This window comes from Grus americana, chromosome 17 (genome assembly GCF_028858705.1).
Source record: "Grus americana isolate bGruAme1 chromosome 17, bGruAme1.mat, whole genome shotgun sequence".
Classification (NCBI taxonomy): domain Eukaryota; kingdom Metazoa; phylum Chordata; class Aves; order Gruiformes; family Gruidae; genus Grus; species Grus americana.
Window position 1 is genome coordinate 13,513,927 of NC_072868.1, and position 27,929 is coordinate 13,541,855.

General features: G+C 39.2%; 1 protein-coding gene and 1 long non-coding RNA gene across 3 annotated transcripts in view; one reads left to right on the forward strand and one right to left on the reverse strand.

Moving 5' to 3' along the window:
• LOC129214271 (uncharacterized) overlaps window positions 1-27,929 on the forward strand; it is a 124,852-nt gene that overhangs the window by 39,042 nt on the left and 57,881 nt on the right. Inside the window, exon 2 of the long non-coding RNA XR_008579646.1 lies at window positions 10,128-10,174. This is a non-coding gene — a long non-coding RNA (uncharacterized LOC129214271). The remainder of the gene's footprint in view (window positions 1-10,127; window positions 10,175-27,929) is intronic.
• EDN3 (endothelin 3) lies at window positions 9,111-27,215 on the reverse strand. Of its 2 annotated transcripts, XM_054845654.1 has the most exons (6): window positions 27,197-27,215; window positions 26,636-26,891; window positions 25,952-26,192; window positions 11,999-12,163; window positions 11,392-11,496; window positions 9,111-10,505 (listed from the first exon to the last, which is right to left on the reverse strand). In XM_054845654.1, the coding sequence occupies exons 2-5, from the start codon at window positions 26,685-26,687 to the stop codon at window positions 11,424-11,426; spliced, it is 531 nt and encodes a 176-aa protein (XP_054701629.1). In that variant the 5' UTR covers window positions 26,688-26,891; window positions 27,197-27,215; the 3' UTR covers window positions 9,111-10,505; window positions 11,392-11,423. The 2 variants fall into 2 exon arrangements, with proteins under 2 accessions (XP_054701629.1, XP_054701630.1); XM_054845655.1 differs by lacking the exon at window positions 27,197-27,215 and having other exon boundaries at window positions 9,111-10,500; window positions 26,636-27,008.

The following is a 27,929-nucleotide window of genomic DNA, read 5'->3' on the forward strand; positions in this document are numbered from 1 at the left end:
TTCTCAACATCTTTTGCAATATTAATGTGAAATAGAGCTCTCTTTCCATTTACTATTAAGTTTTCTTTCTAAAGCTTCTGTCCAAGACTGATTACTGTTTTGCTAATGTTCGCTCTTTCTTTTGAGGTGCTCTGTAATCCCAGTCCATGTGGAAGTGCCGAAGGTACAGTACCACACTATTGCATGTCTGAGAAACATTTGCAGGCATAATGTTCTGCTCTGGAAGCTAACAAAACTGTTCAGGACAGCTACTTCCCTTTTGTCCACTGCTTTTGCAGATGAGTAATTACATGCTATTGTTTATTCTTCTGAAAAGGCACTTCTCAAGAGCAGCATTTTTCCCATGTTTTGGTAGTACTTGTGGAGTATGCGTTCTTCTAGCTGCATTCAAGAGAGGCTATATAAATACAGAAGTGTTTGCAAAGCAAACTTGAATTCTGCAAGATATTACATAGTCAAAAAATGGAAAGATGGATCTGATCCCTAGAAGACTGGGATAGCCTCACAGATTGAGGTGTGAACAGTTTTATGGGGGAAGGGGTTTACTTCCAGTTGGCGAATTTGGAAAAGGCATTGCCCATTTTACAGCCTCAGTTTGTTGTTGGTGAAACAGAAAATAAGATATTGACTTCTATAAATTGCTTTGAGAGCTGTGGATAAATTATAGCATGTAAGAATGGGCTAGTACTGTTCTTGTAGGCTGCATGGTAGAATCTCTGCAGTCCTCAAGGAAGCTGAGTAGGTTCACTTCTGGCAATGTTTCAAAAGTAAGCAGCCATTTCTGCTTTTGTTGGTGTATCTTTGCTAGAAAAGATACTTAACACTAAGTACTGGAGTGGTGCCATTGTTTCCAATGGATGTTATGATTAGCACAGAGTATTTTCAGGGTAAGGTGTGCTACAAAAATAATGAGCGAAGCCTTAACGGTTGGATAGACTATACGACTGCAATTGAAAATAATTGCCCTTAACAGAAAAATGGAATATAATTATCATCTTTGTCCTGCTCTAGAGACTAATCTCAAATGGAACAAAAACTGTATGTTGACAAAAACATTTTAATTGCACATTGGTCATAAAGGTAATTTTAGTATTTAACATCCCCTTCGCACTCTTCAAATTTGCATTTAAAACTTCAAGAATTACTGCAAAAGTTGGACTTTTAAAACAATGTCACAAATTTAAAATTAATTTCCTTTAGATTAAAAAGATGTAGATGTGGAAGGTAACGCAGCTAGTAACTTCGGCGTACCCAAACTTTGTTATATAAAACCAAGGCTTAAAAGTACTGAGAAGCTATTATTACCAGACAGCTACAGACCATGACATGCCTAGCTCAGGTATTATAGTCTTAAATCTAACTGAATTTCTTCAGTGCCTTTTCTCTTTTTCTTTTTTTTTTAATGCCAAAAATATAACAATGTGTGAAGTGGAATGTAACAATGCGAAAGTAACTCACACAAGCATTTGGATAGTTGTGCAGATACTCTTGGACTAACCACTAAATCGATTAAGTCCAGATCAGATCATTCATGAGTACAAATCATTCCCATATGAGGACGACTTCATGCGTACGATAAATAAATCTCCATAATCAAAACCAGGACTGCCACTAGCCTGCAGTGGTGGTGTCAGAGGAGAGGGACAGTGGAGTAAAGAAATTAAACTATATTCATGTGAATTGTTCTTTCAAATGAAAGAGTTTGGAACAGCAAAGACACCCTGCGACATTCCTGCTATTGCTGCCACATAGAGGAATTTTTGTTGTCAGCGAGGCATCTCTCACAGGAACTTCATTTAACTGTGCTGGGGGACGTTGCCTGTCTTGCGACAGGGAAAATGCCAGAGCGCAGATTCTTCATCTGCAGGAAGGTGTACAGTGAGAATGCCAAGACATAACGATCAAACTTTAAAAGTGGCATGTCATATTTATGGGCAATTACAAGAGTGAAATCTCTAGGTAACTGCCGCTTCAATAGCGTTACAGAAAAAACATCTATCTTGGATTTTTTTTTGACAGTGTCTCTCAACCATAAACTTCTTCCTTTATGTTGATTGAGCTGCCATTTTCCATGAAATCGCAACTGAAATAAATTATTTTATTGTAGTTTTGAGATGCACTTATGATTTTTTTAGGAGGGGAAGGACTGTGTAAAAAGCTATTTATAAAAAAGCTATTTAGTTAGATAATATTTTATGTTTTTATTTTATATATACTTATATTTGGCACAATTCTTAAATTCAAGCATTTTAGCTTGCTTCCTATAGAAAGCAAACTTGCCTTTTAGGTAAATGCTGTGAGTGAACCTTTCAGACTTTCTGCTGCTTACAACCACTTTTGACAGATGGCTGGATGAGTTAATAATCTTAGATATACTGAAATGCCTAGAAGTTCAGTATAAGCAGGTCGTCGGGTCACGGAAAGTTCATTCACAAGTTTGTCCTTAATGACCCATCCACCAATGTTTGCAATCATTCAAGGCAGCCTGCCTATTTCTACCAAAACCCTCTGGAGAACCAGGGGCTATTAGGGGAGAAAAAAGGACAGAGTTGCATAGAAATGTGAGGAACAAAAAATTGTCTACAATTAAATTTAAAAGTTTATTTAAAAAAAATGCAAATCCATAAGATATCAGACTTCTTTTGATCTGTTTTCATAGAATTATTAGTGTTCATATTGCTGCAATACATAAACTTTTAGTGATGTCACTTAGTATTTCTTCCCCACCTTAATTATATTTAGATGTTAGAAAGAAATTCTTTACTGTTAGAGTGGTGAGGCACTGGAAGAGGTTGCCCAGAGAGGTTGTGGATGCCCCTGGCTCCGTGGCAGTGTTCAAGGCCAGGTTGGATGGGGCTTTGGGCAGCGTGGTCTAGTGGAGGGTGTCCCTGCCCATGGCAGGGGGGTTGGAACTACATGATCTTTGAGGTCCCTTCCAACCCAAACCATTCTATGATTCTAAGTCATTTTTTAGTGATACTTAGCCTGTATTTGAACAAGGTCTCATCTCTCTTTGCCTGTATAGAAGTGGGCATGATACAGCAGTGGACAGTTAGGGGAACTGGTTTTGTCTGTATAGTTTAGAAAATAATGTTTTATATTTCAGAAACTGGAACAGTAACTGGCTTGCAATACCATTCATATGATGCTGGTAACAGAAAACATGAATAAATAATATGAATAATGTCTTATGGATCTACATCTACAACAGCTGATTATTTAAAAGTACATTTCAAGTGCTAACAATGTATCAAGTGAGGTTCCTCAGTAAGGTAATTGTTTGATCATGGGAGATTAAGCTAATATGCATGCTGTATAAAATATGAAGCAGTGTGAGGACAATGGCAAAGTCTGAGATAGAAACAAGATTTTAAGAGGATCCTTAGGTGGATGCATGCAGATTAGTAAATATGCATGTTTGACACAGAAATTAAGAACTTCCAGAGGAATTTTTCAAGAAAGTGGTGTGATGTTTGGTACAGCATACAATGTTCCTATGGCTTTTATGTTGAAACCAAGCTTGATAAACATCTTAAGGCTGTTTTCCATAAATCAAATCTGCAAACAGTGGAATCTGCAGTAGGAAAAACAGATGAAGCACAAAATGTAGTGTGAGAACTATTTTGTGTACAAACAGAAGAACACTTGAAAAATAAAAGTTGATTAACTTAGGAACTTTCTGGATGGCTAATGTTCCAATTCGTACTATTAGACAACCCCCCTATAAAAGTTCTATTAAAGAGACTGGCTTAAAAAAAAAAGTGTCATACCTTATTCAGGCCAGATGAGAGAAAAAACACGCTTATCAAAAATGTTGGCAGTTGTGCAAAAAAAAAAAAAAAGTTGTTGAAAGATTGTACTGAACTGACTGTTGCTGCAGCAGAGACAACAGATGCTGGAAGCTTCAGTGTTCCAGACCCTGTAGCTGTGCCATGTTCTTTACCAGCATTTCTTGAAAATTAGGAAAGGGGAATTTGGAACTTATATTTCTTCCAATAGACAGTGTTTGTTTTGACATTGATCTTTTTCACACGGTGAGGAAGACATAGTAGACATAGTAGAAGCGGTTTGGAAACAGGCACTGCCTTTTGGAAAAAAAAAAATTATAGTGCTGCATATGTGGAAGTAGGGGCTTTGAGAATGATTTATGAAGATAATGCATGTGACTGGCAAAACACGTTTACTCAGTTTGCTCTGTGACATTTGGGAGAATGTGTTTGCAACATCAATGAAATAAATAATTGTTGCAGTAAAATGTCCTCCTTTGCTTGGGTGGTATAGTTCTGTATCTCAAGGCAGGGGGCCCAGTGACCGCATTGTCGTGTTCTCTAGTAAACACATGGCAGAACAGCTTGCCTGATGCTACATTGCATGCTGCCCTTACAAATATGTGCAAGATCATACACAAAATTATACCTCAGGGACTGGATGCAGGCAACTAGGATGTGTGTTTTAGTATTACTGGTACTAGTAACAGATGTTGCAATATTGAGACATTTCTGAGCACACTGGCATGGTGAACACTACGTACGTTAGCGTTTACTTTCTGGGACTGTTTTTCCCCAAGATTCTTGCATGGAATGTACATTGCCAGTAAGTTGCTAATGAAATACTTCATGCCCCTTGCTTAGTTTTCTTTACGTTTCTACCTAATATTACAGTTCATCAATTAAGATAATGTTAATAACATGTCAACTTTCCTTTAAAAATATTTCTAACTCTTCTGGCTGAAAGCATGCAGGGGGACTGGAACCAACCAGCCAAAGCAATACCAACATTGTTTCAGGACAACCAATATAGACCTGAATGCACAGGCAGCCATAACCAAAGGAAACAGCTATTCAAACCTTCTATATGCCTTAGTTATGCTCTGAATCGCTACCAGAACCAAACAGTTTCATGTGTGCATGCTACTCTAGGTACAGTATGGTAGTGTTTTGTAGACTTTTTTTTTCTTTCTTTTTCTGGTAGGCAACAGGTGGCCAATTTCTTGAAAATATTCAAAGAGGTACAGTGACAGTTCCACCAAAAGGCATTGATCCTTCATGTGTTTTCTAAGATGACCAGAGCACTTAGAAGTAGAATTGTTATTTGGAGAGAAACATGGCTTAGGGCTGGGATGTAGGGATCTTAACATGGACTTTGCCTTTGGTCTTGCTCTTGTGTTAGTGTATGTAATAAGAACCTAAGTAATTTCCCAAGATCCCATAATGAGATAGTAGCAGAATTAGAATTATGATTCAGGGGTTACTGAACTCTAATGCAGGAGGGCCACGAAGCTGATCAGAGGGCTGGAGCACCTCTGCTATGAGGACAGGCTGAGAGAGTTGGGATTGTTCAGCCTGGAGAAGAGAAGGCTCCGGGGAGATCTAATTGCGGCTTACCAGTACCTGAAGGGGGCCTACAGGAAAGATGGGGAGGGACTGTTTATCAGGGAGTGTAGTGACAGGACAAGGGGTAACGGGTTTAAGCTGAAAGAGGGTAGACTTAGATTAGATGTTAGAAAGAAATTCTTTACTGTTAGAGTGGTGAGGTACTGGAAGAGGTTGCCCAGAGAGGTTGTGGATGCCCCTGGATCCCTGGGAGTGTTCAAGGCCAGGTTGGATGAGGCTTTGGGCAGCGTGGTCTAGTGGAGGGTGTCCCTGCCCGCAGCAGGGGGGTTGGAACTACATGATCTTTGAGGTCCCTTCCAGCCCAAACCATTCTATGATTTTCTCTCCTTAAACTTTCTTTTTTCTTCTGTGCACCTCCAAATAGAGAGTTAAATTATCTAATCTCTTTGGAACTCTGCTTAAAGAATGTTAATCAGAGACAAATCTCAGGATCTGGCACAGGTGTTTTGAATGTTTTAATTCATGATCAGATTTGTAGAAAGAAAGGTTTTAAATTTCAGAATTCAAATGCTTAGGTTCAATCTAGTTCTTAATTGTGGTGTCTTAAAAACACTGGAAACATGACCCTTAGCTGACCCATGACTATCCAAATTGACACCAGAAGGAGCTGTAAACTGGCTTCATTGTGAAATTAATGGAATTCTCTTCTGTGATAGATACAGGGAAACAAAGTACAGGCTTAAAAAACATCTATTTTTGGAACTGCATCTTAATGGTATCAGAATTGCATAAATACATGCATAGTTCCAGGAATCTTCTAAAAGACCCTCTGGGCTTTGATTTTTACATCTGCTTTATTCTGGTTATGTAGTTCACCTAATCCACTAGCCATTTGATATATTTTTTTTATATTGCTACAATAGTTTGCACACTTTTTTTTTTTTTAATGAGAAAAGGCCCCAACCCTCTTCACATCTGTATTGAAAGTATTTGCATAGCTAACAGCCCACAGTGGTAAGCGAAGGCAGCTCACCTCGTGAGCGATATAGATTGCCAGGCCTGGAACACCAGAGAGAAACACAGTGAGACACTGAAGCATTTCCAGATTGCTTAGTCAATTCTTTGGGGGGGAGGAGAGTAATTATAAAAATAAGACAGCTAAATCAAAATGAACTATGAAAATTAAAATTATTTAACTGATTGCAATAGAACAAATAATTCCTGGACAAGTACAGCAAAATTACCATTTATGAAATGCATAAACACTCACTAACTTAAGGGAGAGATGGTTCACACTCTAAGAAACAGCTTTAACAGAAATGATTACTTAATAAATGTGATTTGTTGTCTAATGGAATATCCATTATAACCAGTAAAATCAAAACTCTCATCTTCTCTGATTATTTCATTGTTTAACATCCTGACTCTTCTGTGTTTAAATGATCTTGTCCATATAGGATTTTAAAATATTCATAGGAAAAATGAAGTTTGAACGTCAAAGACTTCTAATCAACTTATTGTTAAGGGGCTAGAACTTCAGCTCTTGCAAGTCAATACAATTCTGTTTATGTTGATAGAGACATCTGCTGGAAGTTTGAGTCAAGGTATCCATTTACTGATGACCGAATGACAGCACATGGTAAAGATCTTTAGATGCCTAAAGAAATACAGAGGTGCAGAAGGAGTTTTTAAATGGGCTTACATATCTACCTAATTTCTCAAAGTGGTACATACAGGACATAACCAGCAACCTGGTCTATTATAAAATGGATAAGGATCGTAACAAAATAAAATGAGAGAACTAAGCTAGAAGAGCTAGATATGGGGAGGGGTGTTCCGTGTAGATACCAGTGTGACTCTAGGCTAAAACCCAGTAAGGATTTATCCGTAAGAATTCAGTGAGGTGTTTCCCAGGGTGGAACAGGAGCTGAGACTTGAACTTCATCCCAAACCTCTGTTGAAGCTCAACTGTGCTACTATCACTCTACTACAGAGATACCTTTGGAGTGCAAATCAAGTGCATGCCTGTCTTCCAAAGCACTTCTGACAATCTTGGAAGTCAAAATACTTATTTTAAAATGTGCTTTTAAACAAAGTTTGGCAAGATACTACTGCAAGGTAAACAAAAAGTTCAATATACTTTGTTTAACTTGCTTAATGTATTTTAAGTCTCTCAATCCTGACATTTCTTTGTAGCATAAAGCTCTCCAGATCAGGTTTTAAGTATATCTTTTCCATTGTAAAACTCTAGTAGTGAAAACAGACATTGTTTCCAATCTCATCTGTTTATAATTTTGTTTGATTACTGTTCCAACAGATTTCAAGCTGTGGATTTAAAGATTGAATGTTCATATGGCTAGAATTTTTTCCTTTTCTAACAATAACTTTTAGCTACATTATTCAGTCTTATGTTAGCCTGAATTTTACTTTTATCAAGACACAATTTTGTCATCTTAACTTTGAATTGTCACGATTGTCCTCAGCACTCTTTCACATCAGTTATTTTTGCCTAGCTGTTCTGAAAACCAACTCCTAAAAGCAACATCTTGAGTATGTGTGAAAGATGCCAGATGCTGCCAATGGGAATATCTTTCAGGCTTGAGTGCTAGGTATCTAAAAGTATGCAGGATGGATCTGGTAAGAACACATCCCAGAACTGTGGCCACCATTTCTCTTGGTCATTATAAAAAAAAGTATTATAGTGGTGTAACACATTCTTGTCTTGTAGTAAGAGAAATTCTTAAAAGCTCTTTTTGCTCAACTGTGTTTTGTGAGAGAGAAAGGCTTAGATGCCAAACTTGGGGATTTTAAAACTATCAAAAGCATTTCATTCAGTCCTTGCTGGCACATCATGTCAGCAGTTTCATGTTTTATTATGCAGAAAAAAACAATTCTGTTCTGCTGTACTTAATAAATAGTTGGAGGATCTAGTAAATACCATTTAGCACATTTTTAAAGCAGATATGAGGAATGATTTAAGTCATTACAGTTTAGCCAAGAGAAAATTACTTCTGCTTGTATGACAAAATAACCCTAAAGTGTATCACCTTCTCCCACTTATGTATCTGGTAGACCTCAGTGTGTCACAAAAAAATCCATTAGTAAGGGTGAGGATAATTAAATGAATAAATTAAGGGTCTATTTTAATTTGTGTAGATTTCTTTTATAAAAAGTGAAACAACTTTCCTGGTGAAATCAACTAAAAATCAGTTTCTCTTCCTCCTATATGTCTTATTTTGTCATCCCTATATTGAGATAACAGGAGAAGGATCTACAGAAGAATTTGACTCCCAGGTTTTACAAGCATTTTATAATATATGGGAAGAATTAGAAGCAGAAGAATGGTATCCCCGAAAGCTAGCACAGCAAGCAAGGAGCCATTTATTGTAATTGTAATGTAATTTTTATGCATAATTATTATCAAAGAATTTATTATGTTTTCATACTCAATTCTCAAACTCTTAGGAGAACTGTCAATTCTCTTGAAGAAGACAACATTTTGTATGACCTGGGTGTATGCATTCAGGGGGCAAAAAAGATTCCAGTTGGTGGCTATAAATGAATATTAAGCATTCTTCATAACAAAGATTGATTTTTTTTTTTTCAAAAAAAAAACCCAAAAAACCCCAAACTATACAGTGTCTTTTTAAAATTATGGGAAAATAGTATGTGAAGTGTTTTTATACAATAAATAATCTATGTTCTATAAATGTACAATATCATTTGTACAGCAAGTAAGAAACTGATACAAATGCAATAACTGAAAGATATATTTAATTTTATAACTACAATAATTTATTTATGAAATATATCCACATATATATAAAATATATCATATATATTTTGGCAAAGACCTCCCTTTCTTGTTTCAAACAAAGTCTATTACCACTGGTTTAAGCCTATATAACCATTTTTACTGTTGATTTCTTTTCATTTTTCTTTTGTTCTCCATCTTTCTTCTGATAAAATATAATTTAATGTCATCAAGTTATAGTTTAACCTATGTGTCCTGGGGAAAGTCTGTGTGAAGGTCAGTCAAACAAACAAACAAAAAATATCTGTAATGTCACAAGTAAGGGATTTCCTCTCTCTTTAAATAATGTAGAACAGGATTTGCAAAAGTTACTCTTTTTTTTCCTAGCTTACTCTTGCATTCTCCTGTCAAAAAATGTCCATAACTTCTGAAGAAATCATTTACACTGAAAAATGTCCATGGTTGGATATAATCCTTATTGCCAAGTTTCCAAGTTATTCAGTGATGATGTTTCAATGAAGAGATAAAAATGTGATTTATAGTACTAGCAAAGACGAATGTATGTACTGTGGATGATAACGTGTGTAGGGGCTTAGAACAGCAAATGGTCTAGTACAGTAAGTTACTCTAATTGTATGAAGTTTCATTTGAAGTTCCACAGTCCTACTCTTTTATCTTTAGGAAATTCTTTGGGCTGAATAATTGGAGTTCTGTTCATCAACTACAGTGCATCCTTAAATAATCACTGTATATGTTTTTGAATGGAACTTTGAGGTGCAGGAGTAGTTTGTGCCTAAATTAGGTAATCTATTGAATACTCAATGTATACTCTTAACTTGCTATAGTTTATAATAATATTTATATTAGCCATTCATATTTATTCTGCATAGATACTGTCATTTAAACATCTGCCACAGTTACAATATGATGATTCAGGCTTGCATACATTAACAAGAGAAATATTTCTCTATCTGTTTATTCTTAATGAGAACTCATGTATAGGCAATCTTTCTCTAACTCATCACATTCTCCAATTACAGTTGCCTGCATAAAGCTGTGGATGGATTCTTCTGACATATAGCAAGCAGTAAGTGGAACAGTATGTTTCTATTGTACTTTTTAAAATCACATAGAAAAACGTTTCCTGAAACTTTGTTGCTGAAGCTTGGATCTGCCTTTGAATTTTTCTTCAATAGCGATGCATTCCCTGCCAGCTGACATGATAAAGATTATCCTTTACTGAGACTCTCACGTGGGGAGCATGGGAGAAAGCTTCTTCATACAGGTTCACATGCCCTCAGAGCGGCATTGTTGAAATGAAAGTCTTGCATACTGCTGAATTCTCCACTGGCATCAGACTGAAGCATCAAGTTTGTCCATCTCAAGGGAGTGTTGTAGTTTAAGTTCTTGCTTCTGAGCTTCAGCAAAATAAATGTTAAAGCTTTAAAATAACAAACAAAACCCAAACCAACCAAACTGCTTAGTTATTCAGAGCTAACTCCCTATTGCCTGATAAAACTATGGTTCATCTCCTTGATTATGTGTAAACAAAGTAAATGCTACCCAGTTGTCTAATTAGCACTGATCAAATAATCATAGCAATAAATTCAGCTTGGAGACTTCTAATGCAAGTGCTTCCCTTCATAGTAAAAAATAGTGGGCTTTTTAACTTTCCTAGTTCTAATGGCTGTTTCATTTTACCTAGAAATACAAGTATTTGCTTATCCTGACATTGTTTTGTATTTTGTATGTAGCAATAATATTAAGGGTAGATTTGGAACTGGAACTTTATGAAACTGGCTACTAGGTCACAGTAACCTCTTTATATCTGACATCTAAAGTAGATATATTTTTCCCTCCAAATACTTTTTCCGCAAAGCTTCTTCTGTTTCTTTACCTTGACAATTCAAGTTTTACTGAAGCACTGCACTGGGACATATAGCTTAAGTTGTTGCAGTGCTAAATGAGCAAAAAGATGATAGACAGGAGCAGCCCTGGCCCTAAAAAAAAAAAAAAAAAAAAATGGAGGGACTGTTGCCAAAATATGTATTGGCTTATAGCCAAAGAATCCAACTTTTGAAGGAGCTATATCAGTATGAGGAAGGTTGTAATAGTTCTGTGTATACTAAAGGTTATTTTAAAAAATAAATTTAAAACCCCAAACAAACAACTCATGGGTCAAATCCTGTCCTTATTTAGCAAGAAGTGACAATATTCAGTTCAAAGAACTTGGAGTTCTGCAAATACAAAGAAAACTTATGGAAAACTAATATTTCTTTTCAACATTGAACATCTGTAGCATACCTGACTGTTCAGAATCCTCCAAACTCTCTGTGCTACTGAATGAAAGTGTTTTCTTTTTCCCTGCATTCATCTTTCTCCTCTGTCTTTTTCGTTGATCCATGATTTCTGGGGAAGAGAGATTTTCTGTTTGTTACTGTGTTCTCATCAATTACATAAAATGACAATGTCATACTCTTCATTAGACTAGATAAAACATAAAACATTCTAAAATAGTGCAATATTAAGCATGCCCCTAACTGGACAGGAGATCTGCTGTTTCAAAAATACCACATCATAAAAAGAAACAGCAAAAAGAAAATTCAAAGCAGTACTGTACTGGGTCTGGCCTCTTTCCTTCACCTATAAACTCTCTTGAGTGTGACACATGAGTTTTCTCGCTTTTGTTCTTCCTGTTCAGTCCCCAGTCTCACTTAAGGGGGAAGTGAACAAATGGCTGTGTAAGTGCTTGGCTGCTGGCCAGGGTTAACCCACCACAACTGGAGATGAGAATATTGTTTGAAATCAATATATTTGTTAATTGGTTTCGTTTGACACATGCAACTCAATTTATCGCCATGAAATAGTAAAATTACGTAGACAGTTTGCCATATGAAGAAAAGATACGCACCTTCTTCTGTCTTGCATTCTTCTGCAAAACTGCATACACTGTTTGTCATGAGCATCCCAACAAGAACACCGAAATGAAGACTGGAAGGTATTTTGAATCTGGCCTGTAGACCTTTTGCCTCTAAAACTGCCTCTGTAGTTAGACAGCCCGTATGGCACGGTCCTCCTGTTGTGAAAATTACAAACATTATATGTTTTAGGAGCCAATTAAAATGATATTCCATATATTTTTTCTAAAATGGAATAGATCTATTGATGCAAAGCAATAAATAGCAGCACAAAAATCAAACCCTGTACTTATGTAAGAAGTTCTCCCTATAACAGGTCACAACTTCTGCTCAATCAACTCAGGCTTTCACAAAGTTATAAAGTAGCAGACAATCAGCTCAACTGCCAGAATTAACTGGCAACTACACTGGCTATCTAAAAAATGTTGATTACCTGATCAAATACATCCCCAGGTTATTGCTTATTTTACTGCTTATTCCTTTATTGTGTTGGTTACCCCCCACAAATGCACAAAATTTGCATTCAGTGCTGTGGCTGGTAAAAAGTTACAAAGGAGCTGTGCTGATGCATAACCACATGCATAACACCATGTTGTTGTTATCTTCATGATTCAGAGCCTGATTTGTCATTAATTTTATTATTGAGAAATGCAGAAAACTGTCAGCATGATTCATTTACTGTATCATGTTTGGAACATGACCCATAGAGTTACAACTGTGAGAAACAGCTAGGTAATCTTCCTCGTATGTATATACTAGTACTTTTCTACAAGAGATCATACTCTGTACTGCAGCACACCAACAAATACTAAGAGATAGTTCTCTTTATTTCCCTGAAGTCTGGCTTGCTTTGTTCTTTAATGGGTTATAGTCAATATTATTATCAGGAAAGGACATGCTTCATCACTGCCTGCTAACACCCTCAAAAAGCATTGGATGGTTCAGACTGATATCATAAATTATTCTCCTACAAGAATCGATAGCAGGTGTACACCACATGGAGCTTCTGGACACCCATGAAAGTTCCTGTGTACTTGAGGGATGGGCTAAGCAACCCACAAATCCTCAAACACTAAAAATCTGAAAAGAATCTCATGTTCAAAAGTGAGAAAGAGGAGTGGAGAGAAAAAAAGAAAACAAAGGCAGGGGAGAGGAAGTAAGAATAGATCTAGAGGGGTTACAGAACAAAGTCTGAATAATCAGTGTGGAACCACCAACTTCACATAGTTGTTGTACTTTCATTTGCTTTCATAAAAACATTGTTAGGCTATTAATTAGAAAACTGCAAATTTTCCATTTTCCCACACTCATGGTGGGCTGAAAGGTTCGGAAATATTATTTTCCTAATCGTTGCAATAATTTATTTAACATGGTACAGTTGATGCAAATCACTTATTCAAACCTCTGCACTTATAGTGCATATGAGCTTCTAACAGTGCATCTCTCACAGCCTGAACCAGAGCATACCTATCATATATAGATTTATCATAAAGTCATACAGAAAGATAGAAAATCACAAGCAGTATTTCTGTGTGTCAGAGACTATGAGATGGTCTTTCTCCAGCTGATGCTGTTCTGCCTTGCCAATATGCAGAAACTGTTGCATACTTTCACTACTTCCTTCATTCTGTGTCTATGCCTGGACACTGGGAGAGACCAAGAATATCCACATTAGTCTTTTAAGACTTTAGGACTTGATTTTTGCCCCCTTGTCCATCCCACCCCACCCTTCTTCTCACAGTCATTTAAAAAGCATTTTGTTGTCTTCAGGATTAGGGGTGAGTCCCATTTTTATATTTGAAGAGTATTAATAATTCTATGTAGTCATCTGCTTTAGAATAATGTATGGTAAATGGGTAACATAGGTAACATCTGACATAAATAGTTGCTGTACGGTCATAATTTTTGATACATTCATGTTTTATGAAGTAAAGGCTGGTATTTAGAGACAGGAACAGGAGGAAGTTCCTGTCTTTTTAAGAGTGGTGAACCCTCTATGAAAACTGGTAAAATTCTGTTATTCAACTTCTTGCTCAGATTTAGGCTGAAATGAAAAGATGAATTTTAGTCAAATGTGAAACGCCTATTTCATGGCAAATAGCTTGCCAGGGTATAAAGAAGCTTTTTACAGCTTTTGCAGATGTCATCCCACATTGTGCTAACAAGACATAAAATACTGTAGTATGTTATTCTCATTATTTAAAGTGATTCCTTGTTAAAAACTCCTCTTTTCCAAAATACAATACTGGTTTTTTTTGTCTTACTCTAATTCTCTAAATCAGAATCTCTGCGGGAGTGAGCTGTGGTTTGCCCTGTTTCAGAGGTTCTGCCTGAATAGCCAGAAGGGAAAAAGGGCACGTGTTTTATTCCTTAGCTGCCGCAATTTGCAAATTAATGGACCAACTAGAATTGTCATCAACTTAAATTTTATCTTAATACATCAGTATGTGAACTACAGTGATTGAGGAACAGGCCTATTACCAGTCTGCTGTCTTACCTCAGAGACAGTAAATTCCAGCAAAGAGGCAGGGGTGGAGAATATAGTATAATTACAAGTGATAAGAACCATGAATCACAGCCCTAAGCAAAGGAGGATACTAATATTTTAGATACTGCTTCTGAACTTTCTAATGAAGGGCCTTGTGTTCTATGAAACTTATAATACTTATAAGAGTATGCTTCATAGCTTGGAAAATATATTCAAGACCACTTCATTCTCAGTGATCTGGAAATACATGCCAATGCAATGACATTTTCAAGTGTACGAATTTTAACTAGAACGCCCAAGCAAAAATTTTTATGTAAACTAATGTGCAGATTTGCCAATCAGAGATGGAAATAAAATAATTCTCCCAATATGCCTGGTTTTGATTTCCAATCCAGAAATTCAAACCCCAAACAGATAAACATTAATAGCAACCCAGAGTCTTTCCAACAGTATTCAGCTAAAATATATAGATGTTTTCTTGCCTGTCAGTTACTCTGATGCAACTCATAAACACACACTAACATTTGTTTAAATGTTGTGATTTATGGTTAGCATTCCAGCAGCTGAAAATGTTAGTATTTCAAGTTAGTTCATGCCTCTTCTCAGCACTTCAGAAGTGAGAGGAGATGCCGAAGAGATTCACTTGAGCAAGTATCAGAAGCATTTGCCTAGCAGCATGCTTAATCTTAGATTGTTACATGTGATTAACAAGTGCTGCCTGTTTGGGGTTTTTTGTTTGTTTGTTTTTATGGTGCTGCAATGCTCAGGTTCAAAATGAGGTAAATAGAATCATGATTTCTATATGCTAAATGGGAATTATTGTCAATGTGTAATTGTCACTAAGCATTTGTGTTGCTAAAAAGTCTCTTTGCTTTCCATTTCAGGTGAGGCATCTGTTTTCTTTAGTCAAAGCTTGCTAACTTTAGTGTACACAGGGCAGTGGGTGCCTCCCCAGTAGAGACAGGAACAGCTGAACTAGGCAGAGGCAGATTTGTTGGCTAGCCATCTGCTAGGCTTCTGGGGATCCTGAACAACCAGTTATGCTGTATTCCTTGCAGTTATGACTGGGTCCCTGGCCAAAGTTCTGGCTAAGAGCCATTTACAAACTTTTTGGAAATTTTTATGCAAAATCCACTTTTTTTTTTTTTTTAAATTTTTAGCATTTACATTTCACAAGAAATTTTGAATTTCTGACTGTTAACTCAGTATGCATCACTTCTTCCTTTAGGAGAACAAAATTCTCCTGAAGCAACAAAATGGGTTTCCACATATTTAAGAGCTAATGCGTAACGTGTGTCCTTTATGCCTTTCTTCTCCACAAGCAACCCTATGCAATTCTGGATCAGCCTTTCCAAGGTACTGCTTTGAACCAGTATTTGCGTGGCAACATACAAACCTGAGGTTTATGTGGAAGGGACCCTCTTTTGTAGAGTTGTTACCAGTATGATTACTGCAGCCAGGGAGTGGGTGCATAAAAGTCTGCATGCTCAGTTTTAAAGCACTTTCTAAATTATGGGAGGTCTGAGTTTAAGGAAATAGTTTCTTCTTCAGTATAAGCTATTTGTTCTTTATTCTGTATGAAAAAAAAAAGGTAATGCAACTCTCCAGTACTTGGAATTATTCCATATGATGAAATTACAATTAGTCAGTGCAACAGATTTGTTATCTGAACATAATTCCATGTATAATATAGAGCAGCACAAAGCTAATCAAAGCAGTGTGTGCTCTTGTCACTCGAAACATACTTTTGATTTCTGCAATGGAAGGAACACACAGCAATCTTTAGGTCAGCCACTGTTTCTCCTAGAATTTTAAAAGAAAAAAAAAAAAAGCCTAGATCTGCAGATTGGATACTCAGATGCTGAAATAACTTAGATTATTTCTGTACTTTGTGTCCACAAAACACAATCATAAAAGCTCTCCCCCTAAAAGTCAGCTAGCTCTTGAAGCAAGTTTTTACCATTAAATTAACAAATAAGCATTTGTTTGTTGAAAAAGACAAGAAGTACTGAGTAATAGTGAAACAGCCATTCTAAACAAGTGATATTAGTGAAAATTTCCCACAGAAAAAACCTGCCCATTGAATGAATGACTATTACTTTCAAGTCTAGTTGGGAAGTATGATTTGCTGAGGTCCTTCTGTCCCTCACTTATACTATAGTGATTGTTCAGAATTCAGACAGACAAATCCAATTGGTTTATTTTAATTTTTATAACATGTGGCTGAGTTTCTCATGCTATGTTATAATTGACCTATGAGCTACTATTATTTTCTACTTTCCCAGCCACTTAAACACAGTAGATACCTTCAGGGCACTTGAGAGTTTCAGCCAAAACAAAGTCATGCAGCAATTATCTTAGATGCTGTGATTTCAGTATTCAGCAATATATTTTCTGGCATGCATCCAGGCCGGCAAGGCTCCCAGCAGTCTCCAGTGTTTTCAGACAATCTTAAAATGTATGAGATCCCTGTAAGGACCACTGAGAACAAAGAACATGGAAGGGAAGCAAAATTTAACATCCTCCAAGTGAAACAAAATGTCTCCAGAATGAAAGATGCTTGGGGGAAACTAACAGATATTTCTGTGTATACTTTCATATAAAGCTACTGCAGTAATACTGTGTAGCTCTGTAGATGAAGAGATCACTGGCTGCTCTGAAAGTTGGCTCCAACTCTTTCTGCAACAGACATATTTTTTTAGGAGTAGTTCACAATAGGTGTACCTCCCATATTATCCCTTCCTTCTCATTGTCATTTAAGAAGTAAAACACTTTCTTCAAAGTGCCTGACTTGTTGGTCGTGTCATCCTAACCACATACATCATTCACAGAAGCTGTACTTTTTCAGAGTAGCTTTTTGCAGTTGAAATTATTTTCAGAGGAAACAAACTTTTACCCTTTATAGACACACCTTTATTTTCCACATACTCAATTTAGTAGTAGTGTTCCTAGATACTTAATAGGCCACTGTTATCGAAAAAGATGTACTTCCACCATCTTGCTAGATCTGGTTTAACCTTCATTTTTTTTTTTTGGTAGTCTTATTCTTTAAGTAATACTTGCTAGTTTGTGAAGACCCCAGTTTAGTTTTAGTTAATTAGGTATAGCTAACTTGTGTGCAGTCCTCAGCTTATTACCTATCAGCTTCATCATCCAGTTTCACTGACCACATGAGCTCTTTGATTTCTCTCCTACTGGGACTTCAAGTTAAGTACTGTGAGAGAATCTGAAGGCTTTGTATCACTAGTCATCCTCCTCCAGTAGATATCAAAAGGATGTTACGTGTTTTCTGTTTCAAATATGATCAGAAAAATGTCTGAGTTGTTGAGTGAAAAGCTGGGGTATACTTCTTGAGGTAAGCAATATGAAGCAAGTGGGGTGTGGGGGGATACATTTCCATTAACACCCAAAATACCCAGAGATGCTGGGTAGAGCTCACCCACCTTAATAAACTGAGCCCTTATTTCACAGAAATAGCGCTCTCAAAACAACACTGCTCATATCCTTCAGTACCTCATACCAATCCTAATCTGCTACCAGTTTTGTGGCAAGCTATGAAATTGTTAATTTACATAAATAAAACCCCATGCAGCATTTTCTGTCTGTCAGGCCCAAACTCCCGTAATTCCTTTTCCTTCCTCTGTCTGGCAGGGAGTATTATTAGTAAGTGGGCTGGTTCGAATGCAGATACACTGAGGTAAATCCCAAAAGGCAGAGCAGCTGGAAAGCATGGATGAAAGGAATCAAATTAAGTGTCAAATGTTAGCTTTTTCAAGCTGAACTTCAGAGTACTTATTGCTAGCTTCTGAAGCCACCATACAAGTGCACGCGAAGAACACACACTCCAATGCATGTTCCTACTACTGTCCGCAGTGTGTGTAGTTCAAAATCCATTCCTGGTTTAAAAGCAATACAACAAAAACCTGGGAGAAAATAAACACATGGTGGTAAAATTTAAGACTGATGAAAGTGGCTGTGGTTTGACAGCACTCAAGACTGTTTATTCTTAAAATCAGACCAACATGAGCAGCAGTAGTGAAATTTCAAGGCACTAGCTCCTAGTGTGTCTCATCTCTGACCCCATCTTCTGCAGGGCAAGCTCCTGCAGTGACATGGGATTTTAGTCTGCAAAGCCAAATCATTTCCAGTCTTTCTGAGAATACCGTTCATGTTAAAACATGAATACTGTGAGTACTGTAAATAAGCTTTACAGGAAGACTAAGAGGATATATTCTACTTTTAGACTGTGGAGGGCATGCAAGCTGTGCATGTTTTGGACATTAAGACACTGAAAGTGTGAAGTCAGTACACAATTTAAATATGCAAGAAGAATAACTATGTTTGAATAGCAGGCCTACAAATAAAATCAGTTGTCCATGATAAAACATGACAATAACAGCAGAAGCCTGTTATTATGTTTAATAAATCTATTTGAAATACTCTGAAATACTTTGATGTGAAGATTTGTGCAGCTTTTTAACATGAAAGATGCTCCAGTTTTTAGGATTAGAGATATTTACAATCTGTCACAAAAATATGTAACTAAAAAAAAGTTAAAAGAAATTGATGGAGATAAGGAAGATTATTTGCCTTATACTTGGTATTTTTTCTACCAGTGAGTATGACTATAGATTCCATAGCTTTAGTTATTTCAATTGTTACTAGCTTGTTAAGATTTTTCTTTGTATCCTTCAATGTTCAGGCTACATTAGGACATACAGTGCATATACATAGTCTAATCTTGGTAGCATCCATACATGTAAGACACAGATTTCAGTGAATGTGGATAGTAAAGAATGCAAAATGCAGGGCAAACTTTATTCAGAAAAATAAGATCAACTCAGCGGAAGATTCATCACTTCACTTTTGGCACTTAGTTCTGATGGTCAACCGTACGCACTGTTTAACCGACAGATCAGCTTCCTTATTTGAAGTGCCTGGCTCACAGCCACCGTTTTATCATCACGCCTCTGGCTAGCAGGCATTTTCAGTCTGATCTATTAAGATGATAAAGATTATAAGCACATGCTTAATTGTTTTGCTGAACAAGAGATCTTTAGCTGTATACTTTTATTTCCAGTAATATATGGGACATCATTTATACATATCTAATGATGAAGATAATTCTCAAAAAATGGGGTAACTGTAATACTTTATATTATATATTTATATTAAGTGGTATAAATATTATATATTTATATTAAGTGGTATACTTAATATCCATAGAGATGAAAAGCATTTTAAATTCCATTCAACAAAATTCAATCATCAATGAGACGCAGGTAACAAAGAGACATTATAAAGAAGTTGTTAGTCGGCAGTGCATACAATTGGAACAAGAGTATCCAATTGGTTGCCTTAAGGCTTCTCTTTTATAACAACATCCCAAGACATCACTTCCTCTCTATAGATGAGCGAAACTATGAGTGAAGTGATGATAGGGTACAAATTGTTTCTGTTCTAAGCTGACTTTCTGATGGTGACCTAAGCCAGTAGTGAGCAAAGATCATTAATTTATGACTGTTAGTAGAGCTGATGGTATGTGGAATCAGTTACTGTTGTCTGTTTAGCTTCTGACAAGTCCTGGACCCCTAACAGACCCATTTGTCAGCACTTTCAAGAAAGACCAAAAAAATTTAAAGTGTATGAAAAGCCTCTCTCATCCCAACAGGTAGTCACAGTAAGTCAGGAAAACAGATTTCTACAGGGGAACTATCTGGAGCTAACCTAGCGCTAAATTTTGATGGCTATTTAGGAATGCCTGAGTTGCACGCATTACAGAAACAAATTTCTTTAATAAAGTGTCTACACCACATCCTTGTAGTGTTACTATGTAACCACAAGCTGTGAAACACTCACCATATCCTCTACTAGTATATCCCACAGAGCAAAGCAACAGACTAGAAGTTAGTGCATACCCTCATCCTTCCGCTGAGGAAATAGAACATGTGTAAGTACAGAGGATCAGAGCAAAGATGTTAGGTTAGATGTTAGGTTAGATTCTTCCTTTCACTATGTCCATCCAGTTCTGCTGATTCAGAAATTCATGCACTTGGCAGACAGAACTTTTAGATCATCATGTGAGCTGGTCTTTATGACATGGTCACAGAATTTCATTCAGTTACTCCTCTTTTAAGCATAATAGCGAACACTGAAATAAGACATGCCATCTAGAAAAAAAACACTTTTGCTTTGATTTAGACACTTGAAGAATTGATTATTTTGGGGGCTTAGTTTGAGTGATGAAATAACTTTACCATTGTGGATCTATGCTAATTCTCCTTTGAAAGTGCCTGGATTATTGCTATAAATTCTTGTTATACTTTTCTTTCAAAATTAAAACCACATGAGTATCTGATATTGTGTCATAGAATCGTAGAATGGTTTGGGTTGGAAGGGACCTCAAAGATCATGTAGTTCCAACCCCCCTGCTGCAGGCAGGGACACCCTCCACTAGACCACGTTGCCCAAAGCCCCATCCAACCTGGCCTTGAACACTGCCAGGGATCCAGGGGCATCCACAACCTCTTCCAGTACCTCACCACTCTAACAGTAAAGAATTTCTTTCTAACATCTAATCTAAGTCGACCCTCTTTCAGCTTAAACCTGTTACCCCTTGTCCTGTCACTACACTCCCTGATAAACAGGCCATCCCCATCTTTCCTGTAGGTCCCCTTCAGGTACTGGTAAGCCGCAATTAGATCTCCCCGGAGCCGCCTTTTCTCCAGGCTGAACAATCCCAACTCTCTCAGCCTGTCCTCATAGCAGAGGTGCTCCAGCCCTCTGATCAGCTTCGTGGCCCTCCTCTGGACTCACTCCAACACCTCCCTGTCTCTCTTGTACCGGGGCCTCCAGAGCTGGACGCAGTACTGCAGGTGGGGTCTCACAAGAGCAGAGTAGAGGGGCAGGATCACCTCCCTCGACCTGCTGGTCACACCTCTTTTGATGCGGCCCAGGACACGGTTGGCTTTCTGGGCTGCAAGTGCACACTGCTGGCTCATGTGGAGCTTCTCATCAATCAGTACCCCCAAGTCCTTCTCCTCAGGGCTGCTTTCAATCCATTCCTCGCCCAGCCTATAGTTGTGCTTGGGATTGCGCCTACCCACGTGCAGGACCTTGCACTTGGCCTTGTTGAACTTCATGGGCCCACCTCTCCGGCCTGTCCAGGTCCCTCTGGATGGCATCCCTTCCCTCCAGCCTGTCGACCACACCACACAGCTTGGTGTCGTTGGCAAACTTGCTGAGGGTGCGCTATGAGGACACATGAGGGTGTCCTCGTGATAGTATCACTTTCTTATAGTTGTCACCTTTTAATCTTTTACTAATCATTCTGAGCATCTCTAAAGCTTCACGTAGCAATGTTAATGTCATTAATTGAATGACATTTTGCTGTTGGATGCACAAGCTCAGTTCATATTGAAATATAGGACCCCTTTGAAGAAGTGCAGATCTAAAAGAAGTCTTGCCTGTATTTTGTTCTTTAAATTACAGAATTAAGCATCAAGTTGTGGCTGTATTACATCAGTGGGTACTGTTTAAAAGACAATTCATTCTTTCTTCTTTAAAATGTGTCTGTAGCTATAGATCAAGATAAGCATAATTAATCCCTTGACAAAAAAAAAAAACATCGCAAACTAATTCCTGAGTAATCAATCTTATCAGTAAGAACAATTTACCAGCTTTTAATTATCTTCGTTATGCAACCTTTGTCTACACCACATAATTGCGCTATTCTTCTCTGACTTACCTGACTTTCTTTAGGTTGCCATCTTTTCCACTTAAGGCTCTCACTGTTCCCAGTATAAAAGATTCACCATGTCAAAATAACACTGGTGGCTTAGTGGTCTGGAGTAACAGCAGTGGTTCATGGACAAGTATAAAGCAATACTCAAACATGCATGCAGATTTAATTTCTCATTTAATTGGCAATAGCTGCAGAGAGTCAGAGACTGCATATTCTGCAGTTTTGTGCTTTTCTACAACCGTCACCCTGCTGATCTCAGTCGTTTCTCAGCAAGGATAGGAATAGACCTTCTGTCGTCACTCTGCCTCCAACAGTTTCAATAAAAATTTTAACCATTTTTCCAGAAAAGGAGAGGCCATGACCAAAAATCATTTTGAATATATTACAGCAATGCTTAACAACATCTTCTGTTGGGAAAAGCAGGGGAAAGTAAAGTTTGTCTTTGAAGTATGGAGGAGAGTAGTAACCCGGAAACAGAAAATATTAAGGAATTTGTGATGGGAATAAGAAATCATAAAGTGAAGGACATAAGTCAGGGGAAATAAGAAAGAAAAAAAATAGTAAAAAGCAATTGTACTGTTTGATGAAGGAAATAAAACCAAAAAAGATGTGATAAAGAAATAAGCAGGAAAAATATCAGAATCAGCAGATGTCAGGAAAACTTCTCCAATCTTTAACACTACCTTTCTGGCCTACCATTGTGTGTACGGTTCTCAAAGTTGCATTTGAGCCAAATTTTTAGTAAATACAAAAACTTTCAACAACACGCATACAAGAGCAACATAAAAGCCCCATTTACAAACAGCCAGTCTGTACAAATCCAGTGGTTACTTCCATTTAAAAGTAGTCATCTAACTTTCTCAGGATATTAAATTGTATAAGCAAGCCTGATTTTTCTCATTCGCATCCGGAAGTACCTTTTGACTTACTGAGGTGCTGTTCCAGGTAGGGCACCAGGCCAGAATTAGTGCCTGCTAATTCAGATGTGTGACATGAAATCTTAATCCTGCTTCTGTTGCACTGAACATGGTCCAAAATGTCTAATATCTCCATACGTGCTTATTTCAGTGACTAGTTCTGCCCTCTTATATAGAAGCATTCCTAGGAAGAATCCTAGGATTTCTGAAAATCAAGACACTGCTCTTTCAGCTTAGAGGGAGATTTGTACATCTACCTCACCTGTAAACAGAGCTTTCCCTTTCATTGCTCACCTTGCTGGCTCAGACCAGGGAAGTCTCAGGAAAAAGCAAGGCAGCCCAGTTCAGACACCTGGTTTGTCCAGCCAGAGTTCACCACTCTCTAGGCACTGCAGCCAGCCAACCTCGAGAGGATGTCCTTTCTCCAATTTTAATGAGCATTTACAGATTCCAGAAAATTCAGTTCCTACTGGACTAATTCCCCTACTTCCCACCATTATCCGCTCACTGTTTATCAACCCCAGAGGGCCCCCAGCATCCTGATTAACCCAGTTCCAACAGTGTTACTAGGTTATACAGGTTCATGTCTTTGGCTCACAGTAGCTAAAATGTATCATTCTATGTCAATATTTAATATTCAAATTGAATATTGAACTTGAATATATTCATTCTATAGCTTGCATAGAAATTCCCAGAAATCAAATGGCATAAAAATTATGTGTGTTGAATTGTTACAGGCTAACCTATACACTGGACAGTGGGGATAGACTTTACATACATGAGAGATTTGCTGTAACTTTATGTACAACTGACTTCAGTTAAGAAAGCAGACACTTATAGCCCCAACTGTTTAATATTTGGATTATTATATGTACTTCATTGCTAATGCTATAGGTAACATGAAAATGTTATATATTTCTAGTCTCTATTCTTTGTTCTTTCTTTGGTGATGTTTGGACAAAACTTTCGGGTAGGAAAAAATTTTCCACATCACTGAATTAATGCACACTAAATACTTTTCCCACTGGAATGAAAATTATAATTCCTGTAGACTTAAAACAGGATATCCTAAAAAAAAAAAAAGTATGTGTTTAAAATTAGCAGAATTCTATTTATTCAGTGTGTAGAGGGAAAGGAATGTCATTCCCCTGTTTTCACTGGTAAGCTCTGACTTAAATATACTGAGTCATAAATATTTGGCTAAAATAATTCTAAGTAATCCTGGGGTGGATTAGTGCAGGTGTGGAACTCAAAGAATTGAATGACTTGTGTGAATACATGATACTTACAGGTTGGTAGAAGTTCAAAACATTTGTCACCAGACATGGCCTCTAGCCAGGACACACACGTGAATTTACAAATTAAGTGCCCTAAACCCCATTTGACTTAATCTATTTTACTGCTACTTTCTATTTTTTTATTCCTTTTGTTATTTTAATCTGATTAAAAGCTTTGCGATTCAAAGGCAGATCCAAGTTAGTACAAATGGTCCCAAGCTGTAGTCAGTGGAATACTTGATGGTGCATGTTCAAGTTCACAGTCATATAGTCCCAAGATCTTTAATTCTTGAAGTTCATCAAAAGAGATCTGCGTTTAGAATCATCTGATCTCCTGATTATTTTTTAATGAACTGATTGCTGTGGTTGCTACAGGATTGAAACCTATTAGCCTACAACAATCTTTACAAATCCTTGAGACTGTTTTAGTTACTCAGAGAGACAGGATGTATGTAGTGGTCTAGGAAAAGGAGACCTCTAACCTTTAGGATGTAGGCAAAGTGTCCCTCTTCCTGCATGATTTCATTAAGAACTGTTAGTACCAGACCCTGCTTTTCTGCAGACATGCTCCACCCCCAATGACCTGTATGAAACTCAGAATTTCCAATTCATGGGAGAGGTTATGTTTTCAAAAATTGTTTCGATTGTGACTTGAAACAAAAACTTATGTTTGCTATTCCCATAAAACGTGATTGTAAAGGGTGTTCTTTTGTAACATCTTAGATCTGGAATATCGAGGTTTTCAAAGCTGTTATTTTACTGTCAAAGTATTTTTCCACATGAATTTTTACCAAAACCAGTACAGTTGCACTCACACAACTCTTCTTCCTTTCACAATGAGTGGTTTATTAGGAACAGATTTCCCCTACAAAGTAACTCCTTTTTTCCCCATGCCTAATTTCACTCAGGCTGTGCCCAGCATACACATGCTGCGCACAGCAAGGTACACACGTACAGCCCTGCCCTGCGTGTGCCCACGTGTGGGGAGTTCACCGCGCCGAGGCGAGCGGGGCTGCAGGATTTCCCCGAGGCTCCCGCTGGCTCATGGGCATCCCCGTGTCCTTCCCTCCGGGCCACCCAGCGAAGCCGGGCAGGTGTCAGGGCGGCGGCGGAGCGGCACGTCCCGCCACGGCGCCGGGCTCGCTCCGCTCCCCGGGGGCTCGGGAGGCCCCGCCAGCAGAGCCGCCCCCAGCTGCGTTCCGCTCCGGCCGTAGAGCCCGGGCTACCTGGGCAGCACGGCGACCTCCTCTCGTCCCTCCCTGACCCCGGCGGGGGACGGCTCCGCCTTCAGCGGGGCCCGCGACGCCCCCGCCCGGGCTCCCCCTCGGGGGGGGGGGTGTCTTCCGGGGGTGGGCAGGGAACCCCTGCCCGTTACCGCCCAGCCGCCACACAGCCCCCTCCCCTCCCGGCGACCCGAGCCGGGCCGCCCCTCGCCCACCCCCTCCCCGCCGCGCCCGCAAGGGTCGAACCCTCCGCAGCCCGGCCCGCCATTTCGCGTCCCGCCGCCCGCCCGCACTCACTCGGGGGTGTTGATCCAGATGATGTCGAGGTGGCAGTAGTAGACGCACTCCTTGTCCTTGTAGGTGTAGCAAGTGCAGCGCCGGGCTCGGCGCCGCAGCGCCCCGCCGTCCACCTTGGCCCTGCCGCCGGCCGGCAGCGCCGCCGCTTCGCTCTCCTCTCGCTCCTTCTGCCCCAGCGCCGCCGAGCGCGGCTCGCCGCCGGCCGGCAGCGGCAGAGAGCGAGGCCGGGGCAGCGCGGACCCTGCACCGCGAGAAGGCAAGAGCAGCGCTCAGCTCCCGCTGCGCCACCCCAGCGCCCCTGCCCCCGCGCACCCCCCGCCCGAGGAGCACCCCACCCCCCCAGCACCTTACAGCCCCTTTTGTAACAGGACCCGAACCATCACCAGTCCCCGAGAACTTTCAGGGCTGTTAAAAGCACCGTTATATTTACCGCAGCGTGGTGGGGTGCACTCGTAGCCCCCGCAGGCCTGGGGTGCATCGCTAGCGAGTGTTCCTGTTTTAAATCTACGTACGGCCAAATGATGTCTTTGGCGTCTAGTTATTTACCACGCATCGGAGTGGGCTATTGCTTATAGCCTTTTGGAAGACGGGGGAAGAAAAAAAAACACCCAAAAAACCACCAAACTCAGCCTTTCTTTGTGTGCATGCGTGGAAGTGGCAAAGAAAGAAAGAAATTCATGTTACCTGCAGTCGATGTAATTGTAAGTCCAAAGAGGAACAATAAACCCAGCTCCATTAAACCCAAATTGCACGCTTGTTAACTGCAGGCAAAGGTGAACTGCAGGGGCGACTGAACCCTTCCAGGAGGAATCACTTCAGGTTGGAGGCAGGGAATATCCTGGGGCTGGCGGCACACGCTGCTCCCCGGAGTTAGTTCCCACACGGAGGTGTGATTAGTAGTTCTCCCTTGCAGTTATTTTCCTCCAGTGCAGACTTAGTCCTGAAGGGGAGAGTGTTGTCAAAAGAAGGGACGATGCATCGCTTGGCTTTTCCCACACACACCTCCCACCCCACCCCCAAATCCGATGAGAAACCGGAGCTGCTGTTTTCCAGCTGCAGACGCCTCCCACCCGCGGACAGCTGCCTGCCTCCCCCGAGGCGCGGGGCGGGCACGGCCCACGCTCCCGCCCCCGGCCGCCCCCCCGCTTCCCACCCCGGCAGGTAAAAGGCAGGGATAAAGCAGCACATCCTCCCCGGGAACGGGAGGCGCAGCCCTTGTTGCTAATGCTGGTCTTAGCTCATCACTTGTAAATGATCTGATCCCGTTGTTCTGTGTGTAATTCCAGGAGGAGAGGACAGAGGATTGCTTGTGCGATAAAACCGCAAAGCTTCGATTCAAATCTGGGCTACAGATTTGCGAATTGTTTGGGGCTTTTTTACTAGGACTCTACCAGTTATTTTCCAGGTGAACTTAAGTCACCATTTTTCACTACTTCCTTTTCCCCCAGTTAATTATGAATGCCTCTGTGTGGACAAACCTACCTAGAGTACAAAATTTAAGGTAAAAGGGGATTTCATATTGTGTGTAATACCTGACACTTGTACCTAGAAAAAACTCCTGCATGTGGCCCCATTTGCTATTGTAATATCAGCTATTAAGTGATAATAGGTAAGGGTTTGATGGCTAAGGGAATTGGCTGTATCTTTTCTTACAGTAGTATGCGTTATAGGAATATACACGTATACTACTATACAATAGTATCCTGTTATAGGAAACATATGTCATAGCACCCGGAGAAAGGTTAGCAAGTTTAATTGTGGATATTTTAAATCAAAACATTATGTTTTATTTAAGAATGTTTCAGTACAAACAGAAAGAGCTGCAGCCAAAATTGCTTTTATGTAACATGCTGATTTGACGTATTCACTAAAATCTGTTTTGTGAGTAGAAATCTAGTTGCAGGATCACTCAGGTTCTGTTATCCACAAGAGGAACACTGTTCTCTACCACATCACATTCTTCTCCAGCCCTGCCCCC

Excerpts from the sequence above, each read along its gene's own strand:
- EDN3 (XM_054845654.1), bottom strand. The coding sequence starts at position 26,687 with ATGGAGCTGGGTTTATTGTTCCTCTTTGGACTTACAATTACATCGACT. Across the intron at positions 26,193-26,635 it reads TACAATTACATCGACTGCAG|GGTCCGCGCTGCCCCGGCCT; the intron begins GTAACATGAATT and ends CTCGCGGTGCAG. Across the intron at positions 11,497-11,998 it reads AGAATGCAAGACAGAAGAAG|AAATCATGGATCAACGAAAA; the intron begins GTGCGTATCTTT and ends TCTCTTCCCCAG.